We start from the raw sequence: 27,351 nt of genomic DNA on the forward strand, positions 1-27,351 counted from the left end.
GTCCCTACTTCAGGAACGCCGCCCAATCAGGGTGCCCTCACCTGCAGAAGGTGAGCCCCGGTCTCCTTACGCGACAGGCTCCTGGGCCAATCAGAGGCGGCTCGGGCTTGGCAAGGCGCCAATCGCTCCGAGTGGGGAGTAGTGGGAGAGGTTGCACCTGGCCACGGTGAGTCACTCAACGGACCGGCGGCTCCCTCCACCAATCGGGACGCGCAGGGGCGGGGCGCCGGCCAATCGTCGTGGGGGGGCGGGGCGGGGCGGGGCGGGGCTCAACCTGCCTGCTGGAGTTTAGTCCCCGAGCGGTTGCGGGGGAAGCTCTGTCTATCGCCCGGGCTCCGGCAGCCGTGTCGGGTGGGATTCTGATCACCATGGGGACAGAAGCGAGAACCGGGAGGAGAGAGTTGCTTCTCTTCACATCGGTCATCCTGTGTAAGTTCCCGGAGTTTCGGGAGGAATCGGTGGGTCGGGTCAGAGGTTGGAGGGAGGCGCTCCCCACGCCTCTCGCCCGAGGGAGGGGAGGAGTTGAGAAACCTACCAGCCTCACCCTCCTGGTCCCCCTTTCCACCCCTGGCCCTCCCGTTTCCCCTCCTCCTCACCCGGCGGTGGCTGGCTCCCCTCCCCCACACCTCTTTCCCTTCGCACCCACCGGGAGGGAGCCTCGGCTTCCGCAGGTAGCCAAAAACAAGGGAGGGGGTAGCCCCACTTTTCCTGGCCTCATTTACTGGCGAGGGCTCTGCACACATCCACCCAGGCGTACCCCTCCACACGCACCTGGGAAGGCCATCCTGCCCTCCAGCACGCACCCAACATCCGCGCACAACCCGAGAGAAGCCTGAGCCTCGCGCCCCTGACTCCTTTGGCCTCTGAATGCCCTGCTCCTGAAGGGTCCTCAGGGAAAATCTAGTGGAGGTCGGGTGGGGTGGACATCTCTTTCCCTGGCTGTTCCTGAAGGGGTCTCTCTAGTTTCCCGGGATCTTTGGGTTGCGGTGGTTGCCCTGGGAAAAGTGTCTGGGTGCAAAGTCCGAAGAAATAAATTTGAAATCTCACCTTTCTCAGAGCACAGCACTTAAAGTTCCTTTCTGGGGTAGCTACCTCGAGAGCCCTTAATCAATGTTGTTGCCTGAGTGTTCCCAGGGGGAGGACCTGCCTGTTGGTTGGCTGGATTCTTCTCAGAGCCAGGACTCTGCCCTCCCCGCACTGCTCCTGGGAGTTTGCTTCCTTTGTAAACTCCCTTTCCTGTGGAACAATGAGGCTCGCTTGCTGGGGCAGGCCTCTGTCTATAGATAGATTTGGGCCGGACTGCGCGTATGCTTTGGGCCACCTAGTTAGGTAGCCGGTGTCCCCAGCTGGATGTGTATGTGTCAGATTCTTGAGTGTGTCAGATTCTTGAGTGCCCATGCGTGTGCTTCTGTGGATTCTTGTGTCAGTATGTGAGCTGTAGGAATCTTTGCTTTTCCCTCGAGGTCCATGCTTTAGGAAGTGTAAAAGAAATGAGCAGTTACAATCGGCATCGGTGGTTAGAAGGCAGTTCATTTTGCTCAGTTTATTGAAGGGTGGAAATGGATTCCCTGCCTTTAGAAGGATGGATTGACAACTCCTTTGTCCCTTATCACAAAAACATAAGCCCTTGGGGTAAACCGGACCAGAGGCAAGTCTAATCCTCTCCCTATTGTACAGATGCGGAAACAGGTCCAAAGAGGGGAAATGACTTTTCCAGACTGACGAAAGGACCTGGGAATGGAACCAAAGTTTCCTGAGCCCCTTCTCCTTTTTCCACTGCTAGATCCAGTATCTCAAGCATCCTGTGGCACAGGAACCGTGATCTCAAACATCAGTTTGGGATAACGCCCTCCCCCCCCCCACCCCGCCCCGCCCGGGGCCACTTTCTTACCTTCTCTCACTTGTTCTTTTCATTCTGTGCCTCCACTTTCCTCTTTGATTCAGTTTCCATTCTTTTCCTATTCTCCACCTTTCCTACTTGTTGCCTTTGTTTTAGAGCTGCTAATGACACCCATGGTCCTTCTTTGGTTCTGTGTGGTGCTTCTACTGGTACTCAACCTCCTGCTGAACCAGTGGCCCCCCCCCCAAGTTTCTCATCTGTGATGCCATCTGTGACCATGTGTGTTGGGCTTACAAGCTTCCTGAAGCCAGCATTCTTCTTCCTTTTCTTCTTTTTCTCTCATTTTCTGCATTGTGACATCCCCCCATAGCACATACTGGCAGTGGAAGAGTTGGGATAGCCCCCTCCTGAGCTTGGGGATGTCCTCTAGTCTCTTCAGGGGTTTAAATGGAGCCTGAGGTGATGTTGCATTAGCTTGACAGGGCAGTGGGTCCTAGGAAGTGACATGCCCAGGGGATGGGGGAAACTGACCATGTCACATTTAAATCCAGCTAGACCTGGGGGGGATGATTTGATTAGTACAATGAAGATGGAAATAGGAATCAGGTGACCTCACTGGGGTTCTAGTGTGGCTCTCTGCCTTATTTATGATCTTAGACTAGTGCCCAGTCTTTCCATCTGTGGAGCAGGAGTAATAATGCTTATCCTGCGCGTTGACCAGGATAATAGTGACATTACATGTACACGAAGGGATGACTATTATTGGGCAGCTGTTAACTCCTTTGGATTTTGTGAGGAGTAAGGAATGCTGCCCCAGGAGAGTTGGTCAGAGGAAGCAGCGTTTCCCCCTGCTAGATCCCAAAAGGCAAAGGTAAAGGTAAGGGCTCTTTCTTGGGTGCTTGGTCTGTCCTCTGGCCCTGGGATGTCTGGAGCATATGTGGTTGCCTTGTGTTCTCTCTTCTGACACCATGGCTGTTGCTCATCGTGGGCTCTGCCGTCAGGGAGAAAGAAGAAAGGGCAGGATATGATCGAGTCAAGCAAAGGCCCAACCCCAGCCTGGGAAGCCTGTGGAGAGGAAAGCCTGAGCTGCCGGGACAGGGACTGGAGCCCAAACACTGAGGGAACTGGGCTTGGGAAAAGCACAACCAGTGACCAAAAGCACGGTCTCCCTCTCCCTGGGGAGCCTCCACTTAGAAGTTTCCAGCAATCTCCCAGGCAGGGAGAAGCATTTCTACTTAGCAGAATCCTATTCGTGTGTGAATAGGATGACATTTGGTGTAAGCACGGGGAAGAAGGGGGAACCTGGGTTGGAACCCTGCTTCCTTCCCCTCATCCCACTTGAGTGAGGGATCCGCACCTGGCATTCCAGAAGGCAGGAGCTGCTGTCTGCGTCGGGATCAGTCTGAGTACTGACTGGTCTTCTTGACTGATGTTTCTGACTCAAGCCCTTCCACATTCACTGTTCAGCTTTGCTAGCTTTACTTAAACTGCACATTGGTGAGTCACTTCTCCTTTCCCCTCCCTCTGCCCGCCAGTTGAATTTACTCCCAGGAAAGAACAGTTCCCTCGAAACCTGAAACCTAGTGGCTGCCAGCAGCCAGCCGGAACTAGGAACTGGGAGATGTGCAGTCGTGGGTTTCTAGGGCCTCCCTCCATCTGTACCTCCTGGCTCGGGGACACTTTCACTTCACGATATTTCTCTCTAGTTTCTTGGTGACCTAAGGGTGTCTGGGGTCGCCAGTCTAGTTTTGGTTTGGGGTAGAGCTCCTGTAATTAAAAATAAAAAAGTTTTATTTATTTAGAATAGGCTGACACATTGATGTGGAGGCAGACGAGACGTTCTACTCTGTCAGAGACCTTGTTTATTTCACTTTGGATACCTTGGAGATCTTTCCATATTGGCATTATGGGCGTTGGGGTCTTGGTCTTTAAGATCCCACCACTGCCACCACCCCCCAAGTCACCGGGTCAAGGGCCACGTGTTTGTGGACACTGAAAGGGCTGACACCTTTGCTCAAAGATAGATTTAAAAGCTACACCCGTTTTGCATGATGGAGTAGGAAATAATGGAGCTTATTTTTCATATCTGTTAGTATTGAGGAGAGACCTTGGGGACCTCTAAACTCAGACTTGCTTCCTTTTCAGAGGTTTAGGAAAGATCCGGATGACCACTTGTCAGATGTAATTGTGAAAGAGGGTGCAGCGTGGTGGGAAGCCATGTGAGTGGACGCATACTGGGCTTTTCCAGGCATTGAAAACTCAAGAGTTCATCTGTCTGGGACTCCCTGATAAGCAGGGTTTCTGTCTAAAGTCCGGCTGTGGCATTAGTTTCGCAATGTTGGGGGTTGGACAGGAGGAAGCAGCTGGCTGACCGGAAGCTTGATGCCAGGCCCCTGGAGTGAGCCCTGGGTGGGCGGGGCACAACCTTCCCTTGTACTGGGGAGATGGGTGGGGAGAGGGAGGAGCGGAGCAGGTAGAACTGGAAATTCTGCGGAGAGAGGTCAGGAGGGAGCCACGGAGTGAAAGCTTTCCTGCCCCCCACTGCTGTTCCCACCTTCTGCCATTCTGAGGGCCATTCCAGCCACTGACGTCTCGCAAAGGCAGCCAAGAAGGGCGGTTTAGACTCAGCCCCGCCTGTTGTTGGGCTCACAGGGCCTTCCTCTTGTCCATGCATTCCTTATCCGTCCTACCCTAACCTCCAGGAGTGAGATCAGTCTTCACTGGGTGACTGGTGGGGAGGAAAGGGCAAAACAAGGGCAAACAGGGTGGAAGGTCCAGGTTCTAATGGTATTGCTTTGTCAAGTTCATTTGTTAATCCAGAAAACATTGGTGTGTGCCGTGTTCTGAGCACTGTGCTAGAGATTAAAGCGGTGAGTAACACCTGCTATCAAGAAGTTGTGAGGGGAGGGGCGCCTGGGTGGCACAGCAGTTAACAGCGTCTGCCTTCGGCTCAGGGCGTGATCCCGGCGTTACGGGATCGAGCCCCACGTCAGGCTCCTCCACTATGAGCCTGCTTCTTCCTCTCCCACTCCCCCTGCTTGTGTTCCCTCTCTCGCTGGCTGTCTCTATCTCTGTCAAATAAATAAAAAATATTTAAAAAAAAAAAAAAAGAAGTTGTGAGGGGAGCCAGGGGTATTGGAACAATTAGCCCACGGTAGGTAAACTGAGTACCCTTTTGGAGCCAGAGGCCCTGCTTCTCCTCATTCTGCAGCTCTTTGCTCCCTTACAGCTGGAGGGTCCTATGAAGCTTGTAGGCCTAGAGGGGAAGTTTGGGTGGAATTCTTAGAGAAAACCAAAGAGGCTGGCTGGCTGGCTCATCTCCCTCCTTTTCCTTCCCCTAAAAAAAAAAAAAAAATGGAATTCAAACAAACTCACGGCACAAAAGCAACTTAAGGCACATTCTAATAATTAACAGGATGTATAGAGGAAACAAAGGTTTCTTAATAAAGCAGTAGAAGGAAGGGACTTCCGTGGTGGGCTTGATCTGCATGTGCAGGCATGGTGGCTGGTGGGTTCTCTACGTCTGGACACCTTCGCCCTCTGACCACCTTATCATCACCGCGTGCTTCAGCGGGCCTCATGGAGCACTTCTCTGGGCAAAGCACAGTGCTAGGAGCCGGGGAGATAACGAACAACTTGGATTCTCTTCCCAAGGAACTACAGACATTGACTAAGCAGAAAACAGAGCGGAGTGTGCCAGGCACTGTCATCAAAGTACAAAATGTTTTGGGAGCATGCAAGGAAAGAGATAAATTTTTTAAAAAGATAAATTTTTATTAAGAAACAATATGTGCTCAGTGCAGAAAAATGGGAAAACAGAGAAAATAAAAATCATATGTAATCCTATTATCAAGAGATAAACAGTACCGATATTTAATGCAGTCTTTCCTCTGTGAATAATATGATGTGTGTGTGTATAAAATATGGTATATATGTGTGTATATATATATATATGTACAATTATATGTATTTTTAAGCAAAATGTGCTTTAAACAAACTCCATTCTATAGTCTTCTCCTGCATGGCTATATCAAAATTAACCATTCACCTTTTGTTGGACTTTTAGGTTTTCTTTTTCTTTGCTGTGCTAAATAATAAGAAATTGTCCCTGTACATACATCTTTAAGCTTAACCTTTGATTCTGTTCTTAGACTGCATTCCTAGAAGTTGGGGACGGACTTAATGTGGACTGCGGAAAGTCATAATGGATCAAGGGGCATTTGAACAGGATCTCGAAGGTTGAGTGTGCTTTCCTTGCTTGTCTGATGGAGATGCCCCATCTTAGCTTCGGAGCCCCAGAATTAGGCACACTTGGGTCAAGATTGCCTTCCCAGCGTGGGGCACCTGGCTGTGTCAGCTGGCAGAGTGTGAGACTCTTGATCTCCAGATTGTGAGTTTGAGCCCCACGCTGGGTGTAGAGATTACTTAAAAAAAAAAAAGGATTCCCTTCCCATTTTGCAATTTATAGCTGTGTGATTTGGGGCAGCTGTTTTAAGCTCAGTGTTCTCATCTGTGAAATGGGATTGTAACAATAGTACTTGTCTCACAGCATTTTTGTGATGAGAATCTAAGGAGATGTGCGGGGGCTCAGTTGGTAGAGCATCTGCCTTTGGCTTGGGTCATGATCTCGGGTTCCTGGGATTGAGCCCCACACTGGGCTCCCCACTCAGTGGGGTGTCTGCTGTTCCCTCCGCCTCTCCTCCTCCCCACCATTCATGCTCTCTCCGTCTCTCTCAAATACATAAATAAAACCTTAAAAAAAATTGGGACAATGCATAGGGCACCAACCTCGAGGGGAGGGCTCACTGTGTCATTTCTGCTGTGACACTTGCCTAGATGCAAGAGGAGGGAACCTAGACTGTACGTCAGTCACAGTGTAAGAAAAGCATGGGGGATGAGATAAACATACAGATCCATATGTCTATTTTGGAAAATACAATTTGCCACAGTTGTTATATTATTCAGATACATAGTGATTTTCAAGAATTATATACTCGGTCTTATAGATTTCTACACCACCGACTCTCTGCTGAAGTGTATGAAAGCATGTAGGGACTGATTTAGGTATTAATGGCTAAGTCACCACCTCACCTTCTCTTTACCCAATTCACCTTCTCTTCTGCTTCCACTCCCACCCCCTCGAGCACTCTGCCTGCCCACTGTTGTCAGCTGCCATTACCCCCAGGTACGAGTGCCGTCGCCCTTTCTCTCTCTCTTTCAGATTTATTAGACTCACCTACACTGTCCCAAGATCTTGGTGGTTCAGTGATCTCATATTTCTTTCTTGTTTTTTTTTTTTTTTAAAGATTTTCTTATTTTTTTTCTTCTTCCTCCCTCCCTCCCTTCCTGCCACAAGTTGGTGGGGGGAGAGAATGTCAAGCCGACTCTGTGCTGAGCAGGAGCCAGATGCAGAGCTCCATCTCCTGACTCTTGAGGTCATGACTTCAGCCAAAATCAAGAGTCGGGTGCTTAACCAACTCAGCCACCTAGGCGCCCCTAATCTCCTGTTTCTTACTTATCTGTTACCTCGTTTCACCTTTAAAGTTTTGTTTAATCAATGTTGCCTCTCCTTTCTGGCTTTCATTCTTCCCTCCTTGTGATCTGATTTCCCCCCCTCTTTTCATTCCCCTTTCTCCCTCCTTTTTCTCTAAATTAAAACACTTAACACATGCTTGCTCATTACGTTAAGTATAGAACGTAGAAAAGAAAAGCTGTCTGTGGTCTCAGATAATACGCACAGTCGCGTACTTGGAGCCTATTAGAGATTTTGTCATGCATATACTCAGATTATTTTTATTATTTGTAAAAATAGGTTCATAGTCTACATTTTGTTTTTACATTTTGAATATATTCTTGTGCTAGTACAAATTGATCTACTTTGACTTTGCGATGGCCATATGTATTTTTACGTAGTTGTAGAATGTATGGTGTTGGAGCCAGAATACCTGGGTTAGAATCTTGGCTGTTCCACCTATTAGCTTTGTGACTTGAGCAAATTACTTGATTTATGTGTCCCAGTTAATTCAAATGTAAGATGGGAGCAACAATATTTATTTCATAGCCGTATTGTGAGGGTCAAATGAATTAATCATGTAAAGGGCTCAGAGTCCTGGCATGTGTAAAAATTCAAGAAATGTTAACTGCTATTATTATTTTATTCATGCTCCTATTTTATTCATTTTGTCATGCTCAGTGATTTGTGTCTAGAATTCAGATATGATTACAGTTGACTCCTGAATAATGCTGGGGGTGAGGGGTGGCAGCCCCATACAGTTGAAAATCCATGTGTAACTTCTTGACTCCCCAACGACTTAAAACTACTCATAGCCTGCTATTGACTGGAAACGTTACTGATAACATAAATAGTTGATTAACACATATTTTTTTGTTACATGTGTTATGTAGTGTATACTTACAGTAAATTAAGCTGGAGAAAAAATGTTAAAATCATAAGAGAAGATACATTTACAATACTGTACTGGATTTAAAAAATGGCGTGTTAAGTGGACCCGTAAAGTTCAAACTTGTGTCCAAACCTGTGTCGTTCGAGGGGCAACTGTAGTTAAAAGTATAGGACAAATCTTGTAAAGATCTTCGGGACTTCTGTTGATTCTTTCCTTTTAGTTATTTAGTTTTTAATTTATTGTATTTTTTTAAAAGATTTATTTATTTATTTTAGGGGGAGAGAGTGAGCCTGCGAGTGAGGGGAGGAGCAGAGGGGGAGAGAGAATCGGAATCCTCAGGCAGACTCCCCGCTGAGTGCAGAGCCCAAGGCCGGGCTCACTTCCAGGACACCACCCCCCCCTTCTTGACCGGACCTGAAGTCAAGAGTTGGTTGCTCAACTGACGGACTCAGGCGCCCCTATTTACTTTTTTTTATTGAGATAGTATTATATAAGTTTCAGGTACACAGTATAATGATTTGATATTTTTATATATTGCAAAATAATCGCAACAGTAAGTCTAGTTAACATCCATCCACATACATAGTTACAGAAAGATGGGAACTCTTTAAGATTTACTCTCTCACCAACTTTCCTGTGTGCAGTACAGTGTTAACTACAGTTGCCATGTGGTACATTTACACCCCCAGACTTCCTTTATAATCACAGAAGTTTGTACCTTTCCACCTCCATCACCCATTTTGCCCACCCCCACCCCTGCTTCTGTGTCTACCCGCTTAGTTTTGTTTTTGTTTTAAATTTAGATCCCATGGGGGTGTCTAGGTGGCTCAGTCGGTTAAGCACCTGCCTTCCCAGCTCAGGTCATGATCCCAAAACCCTGGGATTAAACTTCGCGTCATCAGGCTCCCTGCTCAGCGGGTTGCCTGCTTCTTCCATTCCTCCCCACTCATGCTGTGTCTCTCTCTGTCAGAAAAATAAATAAAATCTTAAAAAAGAAATTTAGATCCCACATATAAGTGAGATAATATGGTATTTGTCTTTCTGTCTGACTTGTTTCATTTAGCATAATGGCCTCAAGGTCTGTGCATGTTAACACAAATGGCAAGGTTTCATTCTTTTTAATGGCTGAGTAGTAAACCATTCTATGTATGTACCACCTATCTACCCATTCATTCATCAATGGACACCTAGGTTGTTTCCATATCTTGGCTATTGTAAATAATACTGCAGTCGGCATGGGGTGCACATATCTTTTCGAAGTAGTGGTTCTATTTTCTTCGGATAGACACCCAGTAGTGGAATTGCTGGATCATATGGTAGTTCTATTTTTACTTTCTTGAGGAACCCCCATACTGTTTTCCATGGTGGCTGCACCAGTTTGCATTCCTTCCAGCAGTACACAAGTATTCCCTTTCCTCTACATCCTTACCAGTACTTGTTACTTCTTGTCTTTTTGATAATAACGTGAAGTGACATTTCATTGTGGTTTTGATTTGCGTTTCCCTGATGATCAGTGATGTGCATCTTTTCATGTACCTCCTGGCTGTCTGTGTGTCTTCTTTGGGAAAATGTCTATTCAGATCTCTGCCCATTTCTTTTTTTCTTTTTTTTTTTTTTAAGATTTTATTTATTTATTCGACAGAGATAGAGACAGCCAGTGAGAGAGGGAACACAAGCAGGAGGAGTGGGAGAGGAAGAAGCAGGCTCATAGCGGAGGAGCCTGATGTGGGGCTCGATCCCATAACACCGGGATCACGCCCTGAGCCGAAGGCAGACGCTTAACTAACGCTGTGCCACCCAGGCGCCCCCTCTGCTCATTTCTTAATTGGATTGTGTGTGGGGTTTTTTGGTATTGAGTTGTGAGTTCTTTGTATGTTCTCAATTTTTTTGGGTATTAATCCTTTATTAGATATGCGATTTGCAAACTATTTTCTCCTGTTCAATGGGTTGCCTTTTCATTTTGATGTTGGTTTCCTTTGCTGTGCAGAATGTTGGTTCTTTTCACTGCGTGGAAATGCCCTCATAATTACCTAAGTCAAGGCCGTAGTCACCGGGGGTTCAGCCAGAATGCCCACTGCTGACGTTCAACTTGGACCTGTGTATTCATCCGCCTGGGCTGCCATCACAAAATGTCACAAACTGGGGCTTCAACAACAGTAAATTTATTTTCTTTTTAAGTTTTAAAGATTTTTTAATTAAAAAAAATTTAAAGACTTGGTTTATTTATTTGAGAGATGGGGAGCATGGCCTGGGAGAGGAGTGGAGGAAGAGGGAGAAGCAGACTCAATGCTGAGCGCAGAGCTGGATGCCGGGCTCAGTCCCAGGACCCTGGGATCATGACCTGAGCTGAAGTCGGGTGCCTAACGGACTGAGCCACCCAGGCGCCCCAGCAGTGATACATTTTCTCACGGTTCTGCAGGCTGGAAGTTCAAGACCACAGTGCTGGCGGGTCGGTTTCCCCTGAAGCCACAGTCTTGCTGGTTGTGCTTTCTGCAGGAGCGCCCTCGGTGTCTCTCTGTATAAAGGCCGCCAGTCAGATTGGATCAGGGCGTGTCCTAAGGGCCTTACTTTAACATCAGTATCTGGTGAAAGGCCCTGTCTCCAAATACAGTCACATTTTGAGGTACCAGGGATTAGGGGAGCCCAATTCAGTCCATAAGGAGCATGAACCATTTTGAAGCTTACCTCTGCACAGGGGGCAGTGCTTTGATCAGGTCTCCTCAGCTGACCTGGGCCTCCTTGGAGGCTCTTGGTTGTTCTTGCGGTCATGAAGAGAGTGGGGGTGTTTTAAATGGATTCACATCTTTCCCCACTTTCTGCTGCTGTTTTATTTTACTTTTCATTATTATTATTATTTTTTTTATTAAAGATTTTTTTTTTTTTTTTATTTGACAGATATAGAGACAGCCAGCGAGAGAGGGAACGCAAGCAGGGGGAGTGGGAGAGGAAGAAGCAGGCTCATAGCGGAGGAGCCTGATGTGGGGCTCGATCCCAGAACGCTGGGATCACGCCCTGAGCCGAAGGCAGACGCTTAACCGCTGTGCCACCCAGGCGCCCCTACTTTTCATTATTTTTAAAAAGATTTGCTTGGGACAGGAGCAGGAGCTTGTGTGAGTTGGGGGAGGGGCAGAGGGAGAGAGTCTCAAGCGGTCCACCGAGGCAGAGTCTGCCTCAGGGCTTGATCTCTTGGGTTGTGAGATCGTGACCTGAGCCACAATCATGAGTTGGATGCTTTAAAAAAAATTTTTTTTGAAGGTTTTATTTATTTATTTGAGAGGGAGCACAAGCAGTGGGGGAGGGGCAGAGGAAGAGGGAGAAGCAGGCTCCTCGCTGAGCAGGGAACCCCAGTGGGGGCTCGATCCCAAGACCCCAGGATCATGACCTGAGCCAATGGCAGCCGCTTCACCAACTGAGCCGCCCAGGCGCCCCTCTGCTCTGTTGGCTGTGGTAGATCTTGCATCAGAAAACCTCCTGGCACTTGGACTTTTGTCTCTGCACACCCCCGTGGATGCAGAAAGCGGCATTTTACCTTTGTGCAGGCACCTGCAGACACGCTGCGACCCAGGGGCAGCAATCAGTCCCTGCTGCAAAATGGCTGTTGAAAATTGCCTGCGTGCAGAGAAGTTTCATTCTGTTTCAAAACCATGAAATTTAAAAACACTCAATTTTGGGGGCACCTGGCGGGCTCACTCAGTGGAGTGTGTGACTCTTGATCTTGGGGTTGTGAATTTGAGCCCCATGTTGGGTGTAGAGATTACTTAAAAATAAAAAAATCTTAAAAAAAAAACACTTAATTTTTAAGTGCTGAAGCTAAGTTTAAGAAAAAGATTGATGGGGGCGCCTGGGTGGCTCAGTTGTTAAGTGTCTGCCTTTGGCTCAGGGCGTGATCCTGGTATTCAGGGATCGAGCCCCGCATCAGGCTCCTCCACTGGGAGCCTGCTTCTTCCTCTCCCACTCCCCCTGCTTGTGTTCCCTCTCTCACTGCCTGTCTTTCTGTTTCAAATAAATAAATAAAACCTTTTTTTAAAAAAAAGATTAATGGAGGGGCGCCTGGGTGGCTCAGTCGGGCGGCTGCCTTCGCCTCTGGTCATGATCCTGGGGTCCTGGGATTGAGCCCCAAACTGGGCTCCCTGCTCAGCCAAGAGTCTGCTTCTCCCCCTGCCCTGCCCCCCCCATGCTCTCTCTCTCTCTCTCAAATAAATAAATAAAATCTTAAAAAAAAAACAAAAAACAAAACGAAAAAGATTAATGGAATAGTCACCCCCCCCCAAAGTAGAACAGTTTATTAAAATTTTAGAAAGATTGAACTATGGATCGTTTGTTTTTCTTCATTTGGGCGTGCCCTGTCTGCCAGTTTGAAAAATGGGCTTATCTTTGTAGATAAACTTTTACGAGTAGATGTTGTAGTGAATGGTCTGCTATGACCTAATTTTTTAAGACTCCATGTTGTTCAATGTCAGCTTGTACCAGGCATTATGCTAAAGTGCTGAGTACTCAGAATAATAAATAACACATGGTCCCTGCTCCCTGGGAGTTTACTGTCTGGTAGGGGCGACATACACGTGCACAGATGATGTCAGTATAATGTGGGAAGTGCTTTGACCCTGTTTTGCATGGGGTAGTTAAAGTCTAGGAAAGAGGTCGGAGGCTGGTTCTGGTAGGATTAGGTGTGGGTGGGTCATTTCTTGGAAAATAATGTGGATGCCTAACTGCTGAGCAGATGAAGAAAGAGGGGAAAGGGTGCTCCACAGAGCTGGAATGGCAGGAGCAAAGCAGAGGTTGTGAAACTGCCCTTTGCTCGGAGTTTTAGGAGTCTGTCCTCCTCGAGGATAAACTGCACGAGTGGAGAGGCTTATCAGAGGGTCAGGTAGTGCTGGACCTCTTGCCTTGGTGAAGAATTTGGATTTTATCTGAGAGCCATGTGGAGTCCTTGAAAGCTTGAAGCAAGTGTTAGACGTGCATTTTTAGGAAGGCTGTATGGTATCAAGCTGCCTTGGTTTGAATATGCACCACCGCTTAGCTGCTCTGGGCCTCAGTTTCCCTGGGTAGGAAATAGAGATGATAGGGGCGCCTGGGTGGCTCAGTCGGTGATTGACCTGACTCTTGGTTTCAGCTCAGGTCATGATCTCAGGGACTTAGGATCGAGCCCCACATTGGGCTCCACACTCAGCAGGGAGTCTACTTGAGATTCTCTCTCGCTCTTCCTCTCTCTCTCTCTGTCTCTCAAATAAATAAATCTTTAAAAAAAAATAGAGATGATAGTAACAGTATCACCCAGCTCCTAAGGTTGTTGTAGGGATAAATGATGGTCCATGTAATATGCTTGTAGCAGTGCCTGGCACATAGTGGGCACTCAGTAAATATTAGTTCTTCCTTCGGCAGTGGGATGGAGGATGGACTCGAATGGGTCAGCTGAAACAAGACAGAGAAAGCAAGTGTAATTGAGAGAGCAGTTGCAATTCTTCAGATGATGATGGTACTGGAAAGTGGTGGAACAACATTGGAGGAATGTTTGGGAGGTGACGATGTAATGCTTGCTGTGTGATTGACAAGAGCGAGGGAGAGATGGTGGCTGCGGGAAGGCTTCTGGTTTGAGTGAGCAAGTACGTGGTGATCCCCCAACCTGGAGAGGGGAGCGAGAGGAGCGGTACTGACAGGTGCAGGAGGGGGTGTGGAGTCCTGGTGGAGAGGGCGGGAGGAGGTTTAGCCACAGGCCTCTGCAGCTCTGGTGGGAGGGGGGACCCGAGCTGGCCCTGGGTGCGCGCACAGGAATTTCGGGCTGTGTTTGAAATTTCCTACAGAAAATGTGGAAAGGAGAAAAAGCCTGGGGGCGCCTGGGTGGCTCAGCCTTTAAACGTCTGCCTTCCGCTCAGGTCATGATTCCAGGGTCCTGGGATCGAGCCCTGCTGCTCAGCGGGAAGCCTGCTTCTCCCTCTCCCACTCACCTTGCTTGTGTTCCCTCTCTTGCTGTCTCTCTCTGTCAAATAAATAAATTAAAAATCTTAAAAAACAAAAAGAAAAGAAAAAAGGCCTGAGATGGAATGCTGGGATCACACATATTAAGGGGTTGACAGAGGAAGCAAGGTTCAAAAAGGAGAATGAGAAAACGCAGGCGTTGGGGACGACCAGAAGGGCGGCACACAGAAACCTAGGGGCCAAGTGACAACTTCTTTCTTTAAATTTATTTAATTTTATTTATTTATTTACTTTGAGAGGGAAAGAGAGAATCTCGAGCAGAGTCCGCACAGAGCCTGATGCGGGACTCCATCTCACAACCCTGAGATCGGGACCTGAGCCAAGGTCAGGAGTCGGGGGCTCAACCGACTGAGTGGCCCAGCTGCCCCCCGAGTGACTTCTGAGGAAGGCAGCGGCCTGCGGGGCCTGGCGTCAACAGAAGCCACTGAAGGGAACTGAAAGAGCAAATTGTGGACATCCTTAATTCTAAGACTACTTCAGTGTTTTGTAAATTGGGATGCCACTTACAGCCTAGGTATGCATTTAATATGATGTCCCCCCAAGAAGCTGTTATTACATGGATGTGTATCCTATAATCAGGGCATCTTAGAATTGAGGGCTGCAGTAACTGGTGATCTTAGTAAAAGCAATTCTGATTCCAGGGTGAGCGCCAAGCACCTGCAGTCGGCTGAGCGGGGAGTGAGTGTGTTGGGCTGAAAACCCTGAGGAGTCCTGCTCCAGAGGAGCCCAGTGTGGAGGCCGGGCTTTCTGGACGTGAAAGCGCCAAAAATCTGTTGATGCCTCCGACTTTGTGGCTTTTCTTGTTGGGAACTTAGAGTAAATCAAGCGTCGCCGTGACAAGGATGAGTTTTCCTTCTAGTTTGGTTTAGCACGTGTGTGAGTGGGTCGTCTCTGTGTGCGCCGTGACACAAGGAGAGGTCCAAGCTTCAGCGCGAAGGGGTGGGGGCGTGAGGCGAGGGAAACAGAAAATAGATGAGGACAGTGGGCAGGGAGACCGTGGGTGTCCTGGTGGAGATGGGGTGCAGCGAGGGAAAGCCCTCCACTCTGCTGGTCTGTCTGTGAAGGTTCTAGAAAAGAATTAGCCTCTCCAAGGCAGATACCATGAGAGAGGATAGTGGTTTGGTGGGCTGGGATAGAAGCATTTTTCAAGCAGAGTTTATTTATATTTATTTATATGTCTTTTTAAAAAATTTTTATTCATTCATTTGTCAGAAATAGAGAGAGAGAGAGAGAGAGCACAAGCAAGTGGAGTGGCAGGTAGAGGGACAAGCAGGCTCCCTGTGGAGCAAGGAGCCCTATGCGGGACTCGATCCCAGGACCCTGGGACCATGACCTGAACTGAAGGCAGATGCTCAACCGACTGAGCCACCCGGGTGTCCCTATTTATATGTCTTATTGAAGAAAACTTTGAAGTCAGAAAAATAAGTGTGTACAGAAGGACCTATGGGCAGATGATGATGATGATGATGATAAGAAGAAGATGTAATAGTTACTTGGTGCTTCCTGTTGTAGGCACTTTATTTGTATTAGCTCCTTTAACTCTCAACCATGGGGCTTTGATGTAGGAACTGTTATTATCTCCATTTTACAGATGGGTGAACCGAGGTTCAGAGTGACTCAGGCAGCTTGCCCCGGTCCCTCAGCCTAGGAGGTAGCAGAGCTGGGATGTGAGTCAGGCGGCCTGGTTCCGGAGGCTCGTTCAGGAGTGACGGGGGGAATGTGGACCACGATGGTGAGGTGTCGAGGGTGTGCTGGGGAGGTGGGGCTGGCCACACGCAGGGACTGGAAGGCACCGCAGCGCTGGAGCAGTGGCCCCCAGGCTACAGGCAGTCAGTCAGCCGCAGTCCTGCCGCCGAGGGACGTGGGATAGCACTGGGGGGTAGACCCTGTGTTTTAAACAGGAGAAGGTTGGACTAGGCCATGGAGGTCAGGATGGTCGAGGAGCCGGGGAGGATGGCTGTAGCCCAGCACGATTGTGTTTGTATGGGATGGGATTCCTTTTTTTTTTTTTTTTTAAGATTTTATTTATTTATTTGACAGAGACAGCCAGTGAGAGAGGGAACACAAGCAGGGGGAGTGGGAGAGGAAGAAGCAGGCTCCCAGCAGAGGAGCCCTATGTGGGGCTCGATCCCAGAACGTTCAGGATCATGCCCTGAGCCGAAGGCAGATGCTTAACAACTGAGCCACCCAGGTGCCTCGGGATGGGATTCCTGAATGTTGTCTTTATTTTTTAAGTTATTTTTTAAAGATTTAATTTTTTAAAGATTTATTTATTTATTTAAGAGGGGGAGACAGGGAGAGACAGACAGACAGTGTGAGCAGGAGGAGGGGCAGCGGGAGAGAGAGACTGTCCCGCAGACTCCCGGTCGTACACGGAGCTGGACTCAGTCCCATGACCCTGAGGTGATGACCTGAGCCAGAATCAAGAGTCGGCTGCTTAACTGACTGAGCCACCAAAGGCACCCCCTAAAGATTTAATTTTAATTAAAAAAAAAATATTTTTAAAAAGTAATCTCTACACCCAATGTGGGGCTCGAACTTAAAACCCTGAGATTGAAAGTCACATGCTCTACTGACTGAGCCAGCTGGGTGCCCCTATTCTTGAATGTTCTAGATCTCAAGGTCTGAGAGGTCTCAAAAGAACTTCAGCAAAAGAAGTGATGCAGAAACAATCCCCAGATTCGTATGCTGTGATTTCTTTTTTGGTGGCCCTTTATTCCAGACAATAGTTTCTAGTTTGATTAGAAGCTCTCCTTTATTTGGGTCGTGTCATAGGTTGGGTTCTAAGGAAGCTGACTCTGAGATGTCAATTATAGTTCCAAGACATTTATTAGGAAGTGCTCTTGGGATCCACACCTAGGGAAGGGCAGGGAAGGGACAAGAAGCAGGATTGGGCGGAGGGAGAAATTGAGTTGCATTGTACCCTCAGCCTATTCCCCAGGGGAGCTTTGGGGCGGGAACAGCCTTTCTGTGTTGTCCCAGGTTGGGGGGTTGGGGCATTGGGGCAGTAGAGCTGGGGCTCCCTGGAGCTGCCGTCCTCCTCTCATTGATGAGGCATTGGATACCTGCTGCCCCTGCCCCTTCCCTGGTGGAAGGCATGCCCCTGGGCCAGCCAGTGTTCGGTCTGTCCTCAAAAGGGCTGATCCTGAGGGCCTTTGTCTGGCAGAAGTCCCAGGAGCTGGAAAACAAGTCCCTCATTCCTGAAGGGAGATCTGGTTCGAGCTTCACGCTGCCCATCAAAGGTAGCAAGTTGTAAAATTTGAGGATCTTAAAAAAACGGAGTTCCCATCATCCAAGCAGAAAAAGCTGACTGGGACAAAAATCAAAGCACTTCATTATCAGCATTCCCAGTAACAGCTGAGTGGGAGATGTCCATGTGCTCACATTTCAATTAAGTAAGGGCTATTTGATTTAATTTCTTACGTTACTACATTTGGTTATAAATTTGACAGGAAAATGTAATGTCAAATACGCAGATACAATGCAGTACTCTTGAGAAATAATTCATAGGTAAAATGGACCTGACTTTTAAAAGAATGACATTTATTGCATAGTCTGCCCCTATTAAGCCACGGCTTTTCTGAGAAACAGCATGGCTTATAAAAGTATGGTATAAGGGGCGCCTGGGTGGCCCAGTCATTAAGCGTCTGCCTTTGGCTCAGGGTGTGATCCCAGCGTCTGGGATCGAGCCCCATGTCAGGCTGCTCCGCTGGGAGCCTACTTCTTCCTCTCCCAATTCCCCTGCTTCTGTTCCCTCTCTCGCTGGCTGTCTCTGTCATGTCAAATAAATAAATAAAATATTTTTTAAAAAAAAGTATGGTATAAAAAAGGAAAAAGGGGTGCCTGGGTGGCTCAGTTAAGCGTCGGACTCTTGGTTTTGGTTCAGGTCATGATCTCAGGGTCATGAGATCGAGCCCCCTGTCAGGCTCCCAGCTCAGCCTGGAATCTGCTTGTCCCTTCCCGTCTGCTCCTTCCCCCAGCTCTCTCTTTGTCTCTCTCTCATATAAATAAAAATAAAAATACAAAAGTCTTAAAAAAATAAAAAGAGGGTATCGGGGGAACCTGTGTGCTAATCTGAGCTCTGCTGTTTTGTAGCTATGAAAACATGGGCTAGCCCCTTAACTTTTTAGACACTTAATTTTCTCATATGTAAAATGGGGCAGAGAGTACTTACCTGGATTAATTCACACTGTTGTGTCCAATTGAAATAAATGTATGAAAGTACTTTTAATTTTTATTTAATTTTATTTATTTTAAAATATTTTATTTGTGTATTTGAGAGACATAGTGAGAGAGAGCATGAGGGATGGGGAGAAACAGACTCCCCGCTGAGCAGGGAGCCGATGTGGGACTCAATCCCAGGACCCTGAGATCATGACCTGAGCCCAAGGCAGAGGCTCCACTGACTGAATTACCAGGCGCCCCTGTATAAAAATACTCTTCAAATATCGATGCTAGGGCTTCTGGGTGGCTCAGTTGGTTAAGCAACTGCCTTTGGCTCAGGTCATGATCCCGGAGTCCTGGGATCGAGTCCCACATTGGGCTCCCTGCTCAGAGGGGAGCCTGCTTCTCCCTCTGCCTTTGCCTGCCGCTCCCCCTGCTTGTGCTCTCTCTCTCTCTGTGTCAAATGAATAAATAAAATCTTAAAAAATATATTAATGCCAAACAAAACCAAAAACTCTAAAGGACTTGAGAGAACATCTAGTTCAAACCTTTCATGTCTCAGGTGAGAAAAGGGAGCCTCAGAGGTCACAAGACCATATTCTGTTATGTGAGTCATTACGTAAAGGAAAAACGGGCTTGTGTTAATCTAAGGAACACGGGCTCTTAGAATGATAAAGCACACTTGGTGAATTTGAGGGTGGAAAGCATGAATGGAGGTGATTGTGCAAGTGTGGGTCTGCAGCGCAGTCTGGCTCTCCCGGAGCCCTGTCACTGGTGTTTATTGTCGAATGCTGGACCCTCCCGCCCGCCCAGCGCTGCCCTCAGTTAGCCCTGCCTCCCCTCGCCCATCTCTTTGCCCCCAGTACACACCACCCATTCCTTCCCTTCCCCACTGGGCAGGAGGAGATTCTCAGGAGAGGATCTAGCCCAGTTCTGGTCCAGCTGTGTGATCTTAGGCACGATTCTTTCCTTCTCATTGGCTTGGTTCCTCGTGTAAAACTGGGATAATAACACTTGTCCTGCTGATCTGTCAGGCTTGTTTCAAGGATCAAACAGAGTAATGTATGTGAAAACACTTTAAAAAGCACAAAATGCCCTACAAATGTCGAGTGTTATTATTATCCTCATTATTGCTCCCCCCTCTGCCTCCCTCCCTCCCCTTCCTTACACCCTCCCTCCCTCCCTGCCTCCCTGGCCTCCAGCTTTGCTGGCTTCCTGCCAGGAGTGTCTGACAAGTGGTTGCAATTAATTATTTGTTGAGAAGCTTTCTCTGAACCATGAAATGTCATTTGGGAAGCTGTTCTTGGAATAGTAGGAATCTAATTCGATTATTGGGAGTTGCAGGGGTGCCTGGGTGGCTCATTCGGTTCAGTGTCTGCCTTTGGCGCAGGTCATGATCTCAGGGTCCTGAGATCGAGCCCTGAATCAGGCTCCCTGCTCTTGGGGGGGGCCTGCTTCTCCCTCTTCCTCTGCAGCTACTCTTGCTTGTGCTCTTTCTCCGTCTCAAATAAATAAATAAAATCTTTAAAAAAATTAAAAAGATTATTGGGAGTTGCAGAGGGAAGCATAAAAAGTGAAAGAAATTAGATCTGAAAGAGATATTTTATTTCCATTGATAATGGAAGTATTGGCCTGCGGTTGTGGCAAAAAGCATCGGAAGAAAATATTTAGGATATTGGTGAGAGAGCATGAGACCCAGGAGGAGCTCGGATCTCTGAATCTCTTCACCTTGGAGCAGCCATGGGAGGGGCCCGGCCTCAGATGTCCCGTCAGCGGGGATGCTCTTCTGTCCCCTCCTGATGGGTCTGCCTCTGTCCTCCTCAGGCTGCCTGGCGTTGGGCAGGGGTGCCGTGTACACTTCGGAACCTGAAGTCCGAGTTGCTGAGAACAAACGTGAGTGCGGGGCAGCTGTGGAGGGGGGTGTCTGGGGCCGGCGGGAGCAGGTGCAGGCCGGCATCCAGCGCAGACTGCCGGTGGGGGCCGTTTCCCCTTCCCGTTTGCTGCTGCTCCTTCCTCGTGTTCACTTCTGTCCTGTCTGCAGCCGCCAAGTTGTCCTGCTCCTACTCCGGCTTCTCCTCTCCCCGTGTGGAGTGGAAGTTTGCCCAAGGGGACGTCACCAGCCTCGTTTGCTATAACAACAAGATCACAGGTGAGTCGCTCCACTTCCTTCCTCATGGCCTAGGCTGTGGAGGGATTGACTGGCCTGGATTCCAGGGGAGAGGCACATCCTGGGGCTCCGGTCCCGTGGACTTCCGTGGCCTCTCCTGCCACTGTCATCAGCTTCTCTTGGCTCTCCAGCTCATTCAGCCTCTCCTCTGTCTCTCCCGGTAGCTTCCTATGAGGACCGAGTTACCTTCTCACACAGTGGCATCACTTTCCATTCCGTGACCCGGAAAGACACGGGGATGTATACGTGTATGGTCTCCGACGAAGGCGGGAACACCTATGGGGAGGTCACCGTCAAGCTCATTGTGCTTGGTATGTGCTACGCTTTTTCTGTGTGGTCTCGGAATTCATTGCTTCCCTAAGCCCTCACGGGCTCCGCTAAGCTTCGGAGCTCAGTGATGGCGAGAACGCTCATGGGTTGGGGGTTCAGAGTCACGGTGCCGGCAGAGAGGGGATGAGCCCCTGGGTAGGGGGAAGCTGAGGGCATGGTGAGGGTTGGAGGCTAGAGCTGAGGTATGGGGGTATCAGCAGCTTAGCCTCTAGGCAGCGCTCTCTGACCTTGTGCTCAGTCCCTCTGTCCCTTCACAGTGCCTCCATCCAAGCCTACGGTCAACGTCCCCTCCTCTGCTACCATTGGGAGTCGGGCAGTGCTGACTTGCTCAGAGAAAGACGGCTCTCCCCCTTCTGAGTTCTACTGGTTCAAGGACGGGGTCCTGATGCCTACGGAGCCCAAGAGCAACCGTGCCTTCAGCAATTCTTCCTATAGCCTGGATCACAAGACAGGGGAGCTGGTAGGGATGGGGTAGCAAGGAAAGGTGTGGGGGGGCACAGTTAGAGAATCCTTGAAGGTGGGGAAGAAGAACAGCAACAAGGTGAATTGGCATCAGGGTCAGGAGACAAAAGATGGATACCTGGACACTTCATCAGGATGGGCATTGCATAATGTATAGAATTGTTGAATCACTATGTTGTACACCTGAAAGTAACATGGTATATGTCAACTCTAATGCAATTAAAAAACAAAAATAGGGGGGCGTGCGACTCTTGGTCTCAGGGTCGTGAGTTCAAGCCCCACGTTGGGTGTAGAGCTAACTGAAAAAAAAAAAAAAGGTACTTGGCTTCTTCAGGCAGGAAGCCAACTGTTGTCTTCCCTTCAGGTCTTCGATCCCGTGTCGGCCTCTGATACTGGAGATTACATGTGTCAGGCGCAGAATGGGTATGGTTCCCCCATGAGGTCAGATGCTGTGCACATGGAAGCCGGTGAGCAGGGGTGTGCGGAGCAGGGCTTGAGCTCAGACCTGGGGTGGGGATTGGGGGTCTGCTTTTCATCTTGGCTTGGGTGGTGGTGTGAGCAGTGTGAGTGAGCCGTCAGGGGACTGACCTCTCGTTTGTGTCTCATAGCGGAGTTGAATGTAGGGGGCATCGTGGCGGCTGTCCTCGTCACACTCATTCTCCTTGGAGTCTTGGTTTTGGGCATCTGGTTCGCCTATAGACGAGGCTACTTTGACAGTGAGTATTTGCCCTCAAAGGCACTCCTTTTTATTGTCCTCCTTTCAGGGCACGGTTCTTGGGTGCCATCTGAGTACTGGCCTGATAGGGAGTCCACACGTGCGGGGTTATCTCCTGGGAGAGCACCACTTAACGTGCTGCGTGCTGTTGCCCCCACCCTTCCGTGCCCTGCTCTCTTCTGTTCTGCTCACACTCACGGTCCCGTTTCTTCTCTTTCAGGAGCAAAGAAAGGGTGAGTGAGGTGCTGTCCTGGGGACCTCTGAGCTGGAGAACATGGATGCTGTGGTTTGAAGCTGAGATGGGCCCAGGGGAAGGGGTTGGAGGTGGAGGCAGCCCCGGTTGGGTGGACGTCCGGGTTTCTACCTCTCCCTGTTCCCTGTGGCCTTGCATTTGTCCTGTCTCCCTCCACCCACACGTCCCTGCTGGCACTCTGCTTCTGTAAAGCTCTGAGTCCAGCCCCTAGAGTTGGCAAGCAGAGGTTAAGGAGAGCACTAAGGGACTGAGCATCTCCATCTTCTGGCTTGTCTGCAGGACCTCGAGTAAGAAGGTGATTTACAGCCAGCCCACGGCTCGCAGCGAAGTGAGTGTGCCACCCTGGGACGAGGAGGGGGCTTCTAGCCTGTGTCTGCAGGTACGGGAGATGGTCAGCTAAAGAAGAGGCTAGAGGGTTGATCTGGACATTTTTATTTCCCCAGGGGGAGTTCAGGCAGACCTCGTCATTCCTGGTGTGACCCTGGTCCGGCTCGTCTCCTGTCCCCTGTGCTTGCCTTACGCTGGTGCTACCAGACTCTGGCCTACGACGTCTGTACGTTCACAGGACGCCTTATGTCTCTTCTAGCCCCCACAGTGGTCCCCACTTTTCTCGTAGTTAGGATGTGTTTTTTAATAACGTCGGCTGTGTACCCCTTCCTCCTGCATCCCTCCCCTCCTTTCCGACCACTGCTGAGTGGCCTGGGACTTGTTTAAAGCTTTCATCCCCCATCCCTAGGAGGGATCAGGCGGGAGTCCTGACTGCCACCCATTGACTCCCACGCCCTGTGAGTCGTGCCCTGAGTACTGATCTTGAGCGTCGTCCCTCAGCCCCTTCCTCCCATGCTAAGGAGGTGGCAGCTGTTCCGGAGTGGGGACTGGAGCCCAGGCAGCTGAAAAGGTGGTTTGGGGACCGTGCCAAGTCTCTCCTGCCTCTGCAGCCCACTTTGTTCTGTCTTCCCATGGGAAGTGCCGCCGGGGTCCTCTTGCGCGGTCCTCAACACAAGCAGACTGACACCAGCTGCATCTGTAGGGAAAAAAAAAAAAAAAAAAAAGACCCAGGAGCTTTTGTGAGGGAGGGCATAGTGAGCTTTCGGGGGACACGGAGCAGAAGAGTTTTAAAACCGCTGATCTAAAGCAAAGGAAGCTGGAGCTGGTGTCAGACCATCACCCTTGGCTGGAACCACTGGAGATACGCCTGCAGGGCTGTGCGAGTGTGTGTAGTAGGTCTCAGCTCTTTCCTGAGCGTGAGCATGTGTGTGTGTGTGTGTGTGTGTGTGGTGTCCTCGCGTCTCAGTTCTGCTGAAATCCAGTGTGTGTCGGAGGGCTTCTTAGCTCTTCGGTGAGATTTTGTTGGTGTGTGTTTGTATGTAGCTGGATGTTGCTGGAAATAAAAACTTGGTTTGTCAAAGCTTCTTGTTGTGGGAAGTGGGGGAAATGAGGTTTCTGGGCTCCTTTGTACAAACAGGAAGATGCCTGAAGCTCCATTTCCCTGCAGCCTGGGTTGGTCCTGGCTCCGTGTCCCACCCCTTCCTGGTTCCTGTCTCAAGGTAGAGCGTCTGAGCATTGGACCCTCATTCTAGAGCCCTCTTGGCGGTAGGAGGAGAGCCTTCTGGAGGAGCCCCCCCCCCCCCCAGCTGAGGCTGTGCTCAGGGGTTCTGCTTGGTCTGATACACGGAGCAAGAGAAGGTGCCCGCCCTCCCACCTCTGCCAACCAGATGCCTTGGCAGACTTCTCTAAGGCTGTGGGGAAACTGCTCCGGAGCCTGAGGCAGGAGGATTCCTCAAACCCTTCGGAGAACTCCTTCTTTAGTGGTAGTTTAAGAATTACTACTTTATATTTTAAAGTGGGGTGGGGGGAGGGGGAAGGTGCTATTTAAGGAAAAGACAGTTTGAGACCAGGTCTGCATGGGAGTGAGCAGGAGTAAGCAAGGTGGGCCTGCCTTTCCTTGCTTTCCTCTGTCCATCTGGACCCTTTTTTGCCCTTAGATTTCTGTGTTCCCCATCTATCACAGCCCCCAGTCTATTTATTAACTAGCAAGAGGGCAAATGAGGGGTTTTCTAGGGCAGATTTTGCTGCTTGCTTTCTGTGGAGGACGCTGAGCCCCACTTGCCATGTTTTATTCCCTTATCTGGAAATCCCTAACAGAATCGAGTGTTCTAGAAAGAATCCAAAAGGAAAAACAAAACCAACCAAACCACCAGTTAAGGGTCATGCACCAATTAAAAAATAAATATTCCAGATGGAAATAAAATTTAATGAAACAATAAAAGTGGAGATTATGAAACGGTTCAGTAAGAATGAGATTTTTAAAGTATGTTTCAGCTTTGTATCCTGCTTGGGAGATGGGGTGGGAGGGATGTAGAGAAAACACCGCAGGGAAGCAGGGGTGATTCACTGTTCCTTCAAGTCTGAGGTGAATGGTGCCTCACTCCCTCAGTCACTGTGGTGAGGTGAGTAGGAGTCCTTATGACCAGTCTCGGAATTTACCTCTGCAGCTTACCACAGCCCCTTTGAGTTGGAAAACACCTTGTCTGTTTTCATTTTGAAATGTCAAAACTCATTTTTGTAATAAATGTTTATTTTTCACATTGAGTTTGTTTAAATCCTGAAGGTCTGTGTTAAGAGGGACTTCCGGAGTGTAAGGATATTCAAAATCTTTATAGTCTTATTAAGAGATACGAGGTATCCTTCCGCAGAGCCTGATAATGTTTCTTAAACTTGCTGTTGGCCTGTGCCTGGATGGGGTTGATGCAAATGGACATTTCTTGCATTGAAGTAACACCTGGGGGAAGCAATTCTATGGAGACGGGTTTTGAGACATGAACCCAGTGTGACTGGGGATAAAATGATTGTCAAGGATGTGTGTGTGTGTTTAAAGATTTTATTTGACAGAGCACACAAGCAGGGGAGTGGCAGGCTCCCACTGAACAGGGAGCCTGCCGTGGGGCTCGATCCCAGGACCCTGGGATCACGCCCTGAGCCAAAGGCAGATGCTTACCTGACTGAGCCAGCCAGGTACCCCAGGATGTGTTAACAGATTCTACAGATGGGGGTGCCCAGCTGGCTCAGTTGTTGGAGCAGGCAACTCTTGATCTTGGGGTTGTTGGTTTGAGCCCCACGTTGGGTGTAAAGATTACTTAAAATCTTCAAAAAAATTGGGGGCGCCTGGGTGGCTCAGTCGGTTGAGTGACTGACTTGATCTCAGCTCAGGTCTTGATCTCAGGGTCCTGAGTTCAAGCTGAGGCGGGGTCCACGCTGGGTGTGGAGCCTACTTAAAACAACAACAACAACAAAAACCAGAAAAACCCACAACAGGATCTACAGATCAAGGATGAGGGAAGGAAATAGGTTTGGTCCATTTCTGAATGAAGGGACAAGTATATTTTATGGGGGATGGGGACAACTTAAGGCGGATAAATGAAGAAAATGCAACTTTAAGGAGAAAACTAATTCTGTAGCTCCTCTGGTGTATTACCCCTTTGATATTAGCTGTAAAAATGTACTGAAATGGAAATTTGTCTTTTTTGAGGGGTAGCTTGTTGAATGATAATTTCATCCATTAATTTATGTACTGGGTATTACTAATTTCCCTGTTCCACAGATGGGGAAAAGAGGCACAAAAGCTAAGCCCAAATTCACACCCCGTACTAGGCAAGTGGAAGGTCTGGGATTCAAGAAAGCTGGGAGAGAAGGTTCCCGAATGGGAAAGAATGCAGAAAGAGGAGGAGGTGCTGGAAAGAGTTCACTTTCTTTGTAGAAGTGGCTGTGTGGGTGTTAGGAGAGAGGACGTTGAAAGTAATATGTCCACTTGGGTTTCTCCCCCAACTGTGACTGTCACATGAGTCGGCCATCCCAACAGGATCTACAGGACAGAGTGGCCTATGAGTGCCACCTTCAGGAAGGAAGGGTAAATCTACTGCATGTTCGCCAGTGACCCAGGTGAAAATCAGAAGGCATACACGTATTTGTGGACAGCAAAGAGAAGAGCAACCTCATCGGCCTGCGGAATGAGAATTCAAAAGCATCTCAATGAACAAACATGGTCACCAGAGGGGAGGTGGGTGGGGGGGTTAGGGTGAAACAGGTGAAGAGGATTAAGAGTCCGCTTATCTTGAGCACTGAGTAATACATGGAATTGCTGAATCATCTTGTGCACCTGAAACTAATACATCCCTGTGTGTTAACTACACCGGAATTAAAACTAAAAAAATCTCAACAGGCAGGAATGATACACTCCATCTTACCAGAATTCAGTAGTGTAAGATTCTGCCTCTGGGTCTAAAAAGTCAGCCGATGATGGATGAAGATGGAAAGATGTGGAACACCTAGAACCAGACAGGCGGTCTGCGGATGGCTCCCGCCCCCTGTATCAGGGTGTGCAGGTGCCCCACGGGAAGATCTTAGACCATAGACCAACTGGTTCTATGGTTCATGAACATGGTGGGTGGTGAAGAGACTAAGAGAGTCAATGTCCAGCTAAGAGTCAAAGACTCCAGGAATCCAAAGTTACAGCCTGTGGATATTTTAAAGATGACTGGATGGCCTCAACGAAGAAAATTAGGACCAATGGATAGATGTCCAAAGAAGACTGGTTTTAATTCAGACTGTGTCGTTCAGAGCTCTCAGGAGCGTGTTGTGTCCTGGAAAGACCTGGCCAGCTTTAGAGTCGCAGACCTTGTTTGACTCCAGCCTTTGATGTCGGCAAAATGTTTTCTGTCAGTCTCTTGTCACCTATGGTGACAATACCCACCCTATGAAGTTTTTAGAAGCAAATGAGGGAAGATCTGGAAAGCACCTTATGTCACCTCACACAAGAGCTGTGCACCATGGCTTTCAAACTGGATGTTTTAGGCCAGGGGTTGGCAGACTTACAGTAAATGAGCAGAAAATACAATTTTTATTACTATTACAAAAGTCTATTCAGCAAAAAGTTTCAATAAGAAAATGTGCATGACCTAATTTTTATATAGCGCTAAAACGTGCTCTGAGAGAGGACACGGAAGCATGGATGTCTCTGGTTTATATTCTGGTTTTGTTGTT

General features: G+C 48.6%; 1 protein-coding gene across 1 annotated transcript; it reads left to right on the forward strand.

Moving 5' to 3' along the window:
• The first annotated feature begins 278 nt into the window (after positions 1-278).
• Positions 279-24,901, forward strand: F11R (F11 receptor). Its single transcript, XM_026487394.4, has 10 exons — positions 279-429; positions 20,209-20,277; positions 20,426-20,533; positions 20,716-20,862; positions 21,139-21,341; positions 21,708-21,810; positions 21,952-22,059; positions 22,279-22,291; positions 22,591-22,639; positions 22,755-24,901. The coding sequence occupies exons 1-10, from the start codon at positions 369-371 to the stop codon at positions 22,788-22,790; spliced, it is 897 nt and encodes a 298-aa protein (XP_026343179.1). The 5' UTR covers positions 279-368; the 3' UTR covers positions 22,791-24,901.
• Positions 24,902-27,351: the final 2,450 nt, after the last annotated feature.

The sequence above is a fragment of the Ursus arctos genome, unplaced genomic scaffold (assembly GCF_023065955.2).
Source record: "Ursus arctos isolate Adak ecotype North America unplaced genomic scaffold, UrsArc2.0 scaffold_2, whole genome shotgun sequence".
Lineage (NCBI taxonomy): Eukaryota > Metazoa > Chordata > Mammalia > Carnivora > Ursidae > Ursus > Ursus arctos.

What these genes read in the sequence shown, in the direction of transcription:
- F11R (XM_026487394.4), top strand. Translation starts at nt 369, where the DNA reads ATGGGGACAGAAGCGAGAACCGGGAGGAGAGAGTTGCTTCTCTTCACA. An exon ending in ATCACAAGACAGGGGAGCTG is followed by an intron (nt 21,342 to 21,707) that starts GTAGGGATGGGG and finishes TCTTCCCTTCAG; the next exon opens with GTCTTCGATCCCGTGTCGGC. An exon ending in AGCCCACGGCTCGCAGCGAA is followed by an intron (nt 22,640 to 22,754) that starts GTGAGTGTGCCA and finishes TTATTTCCCCAG; the next exon opens with GGGGAGTTCAGGCAGACCTC.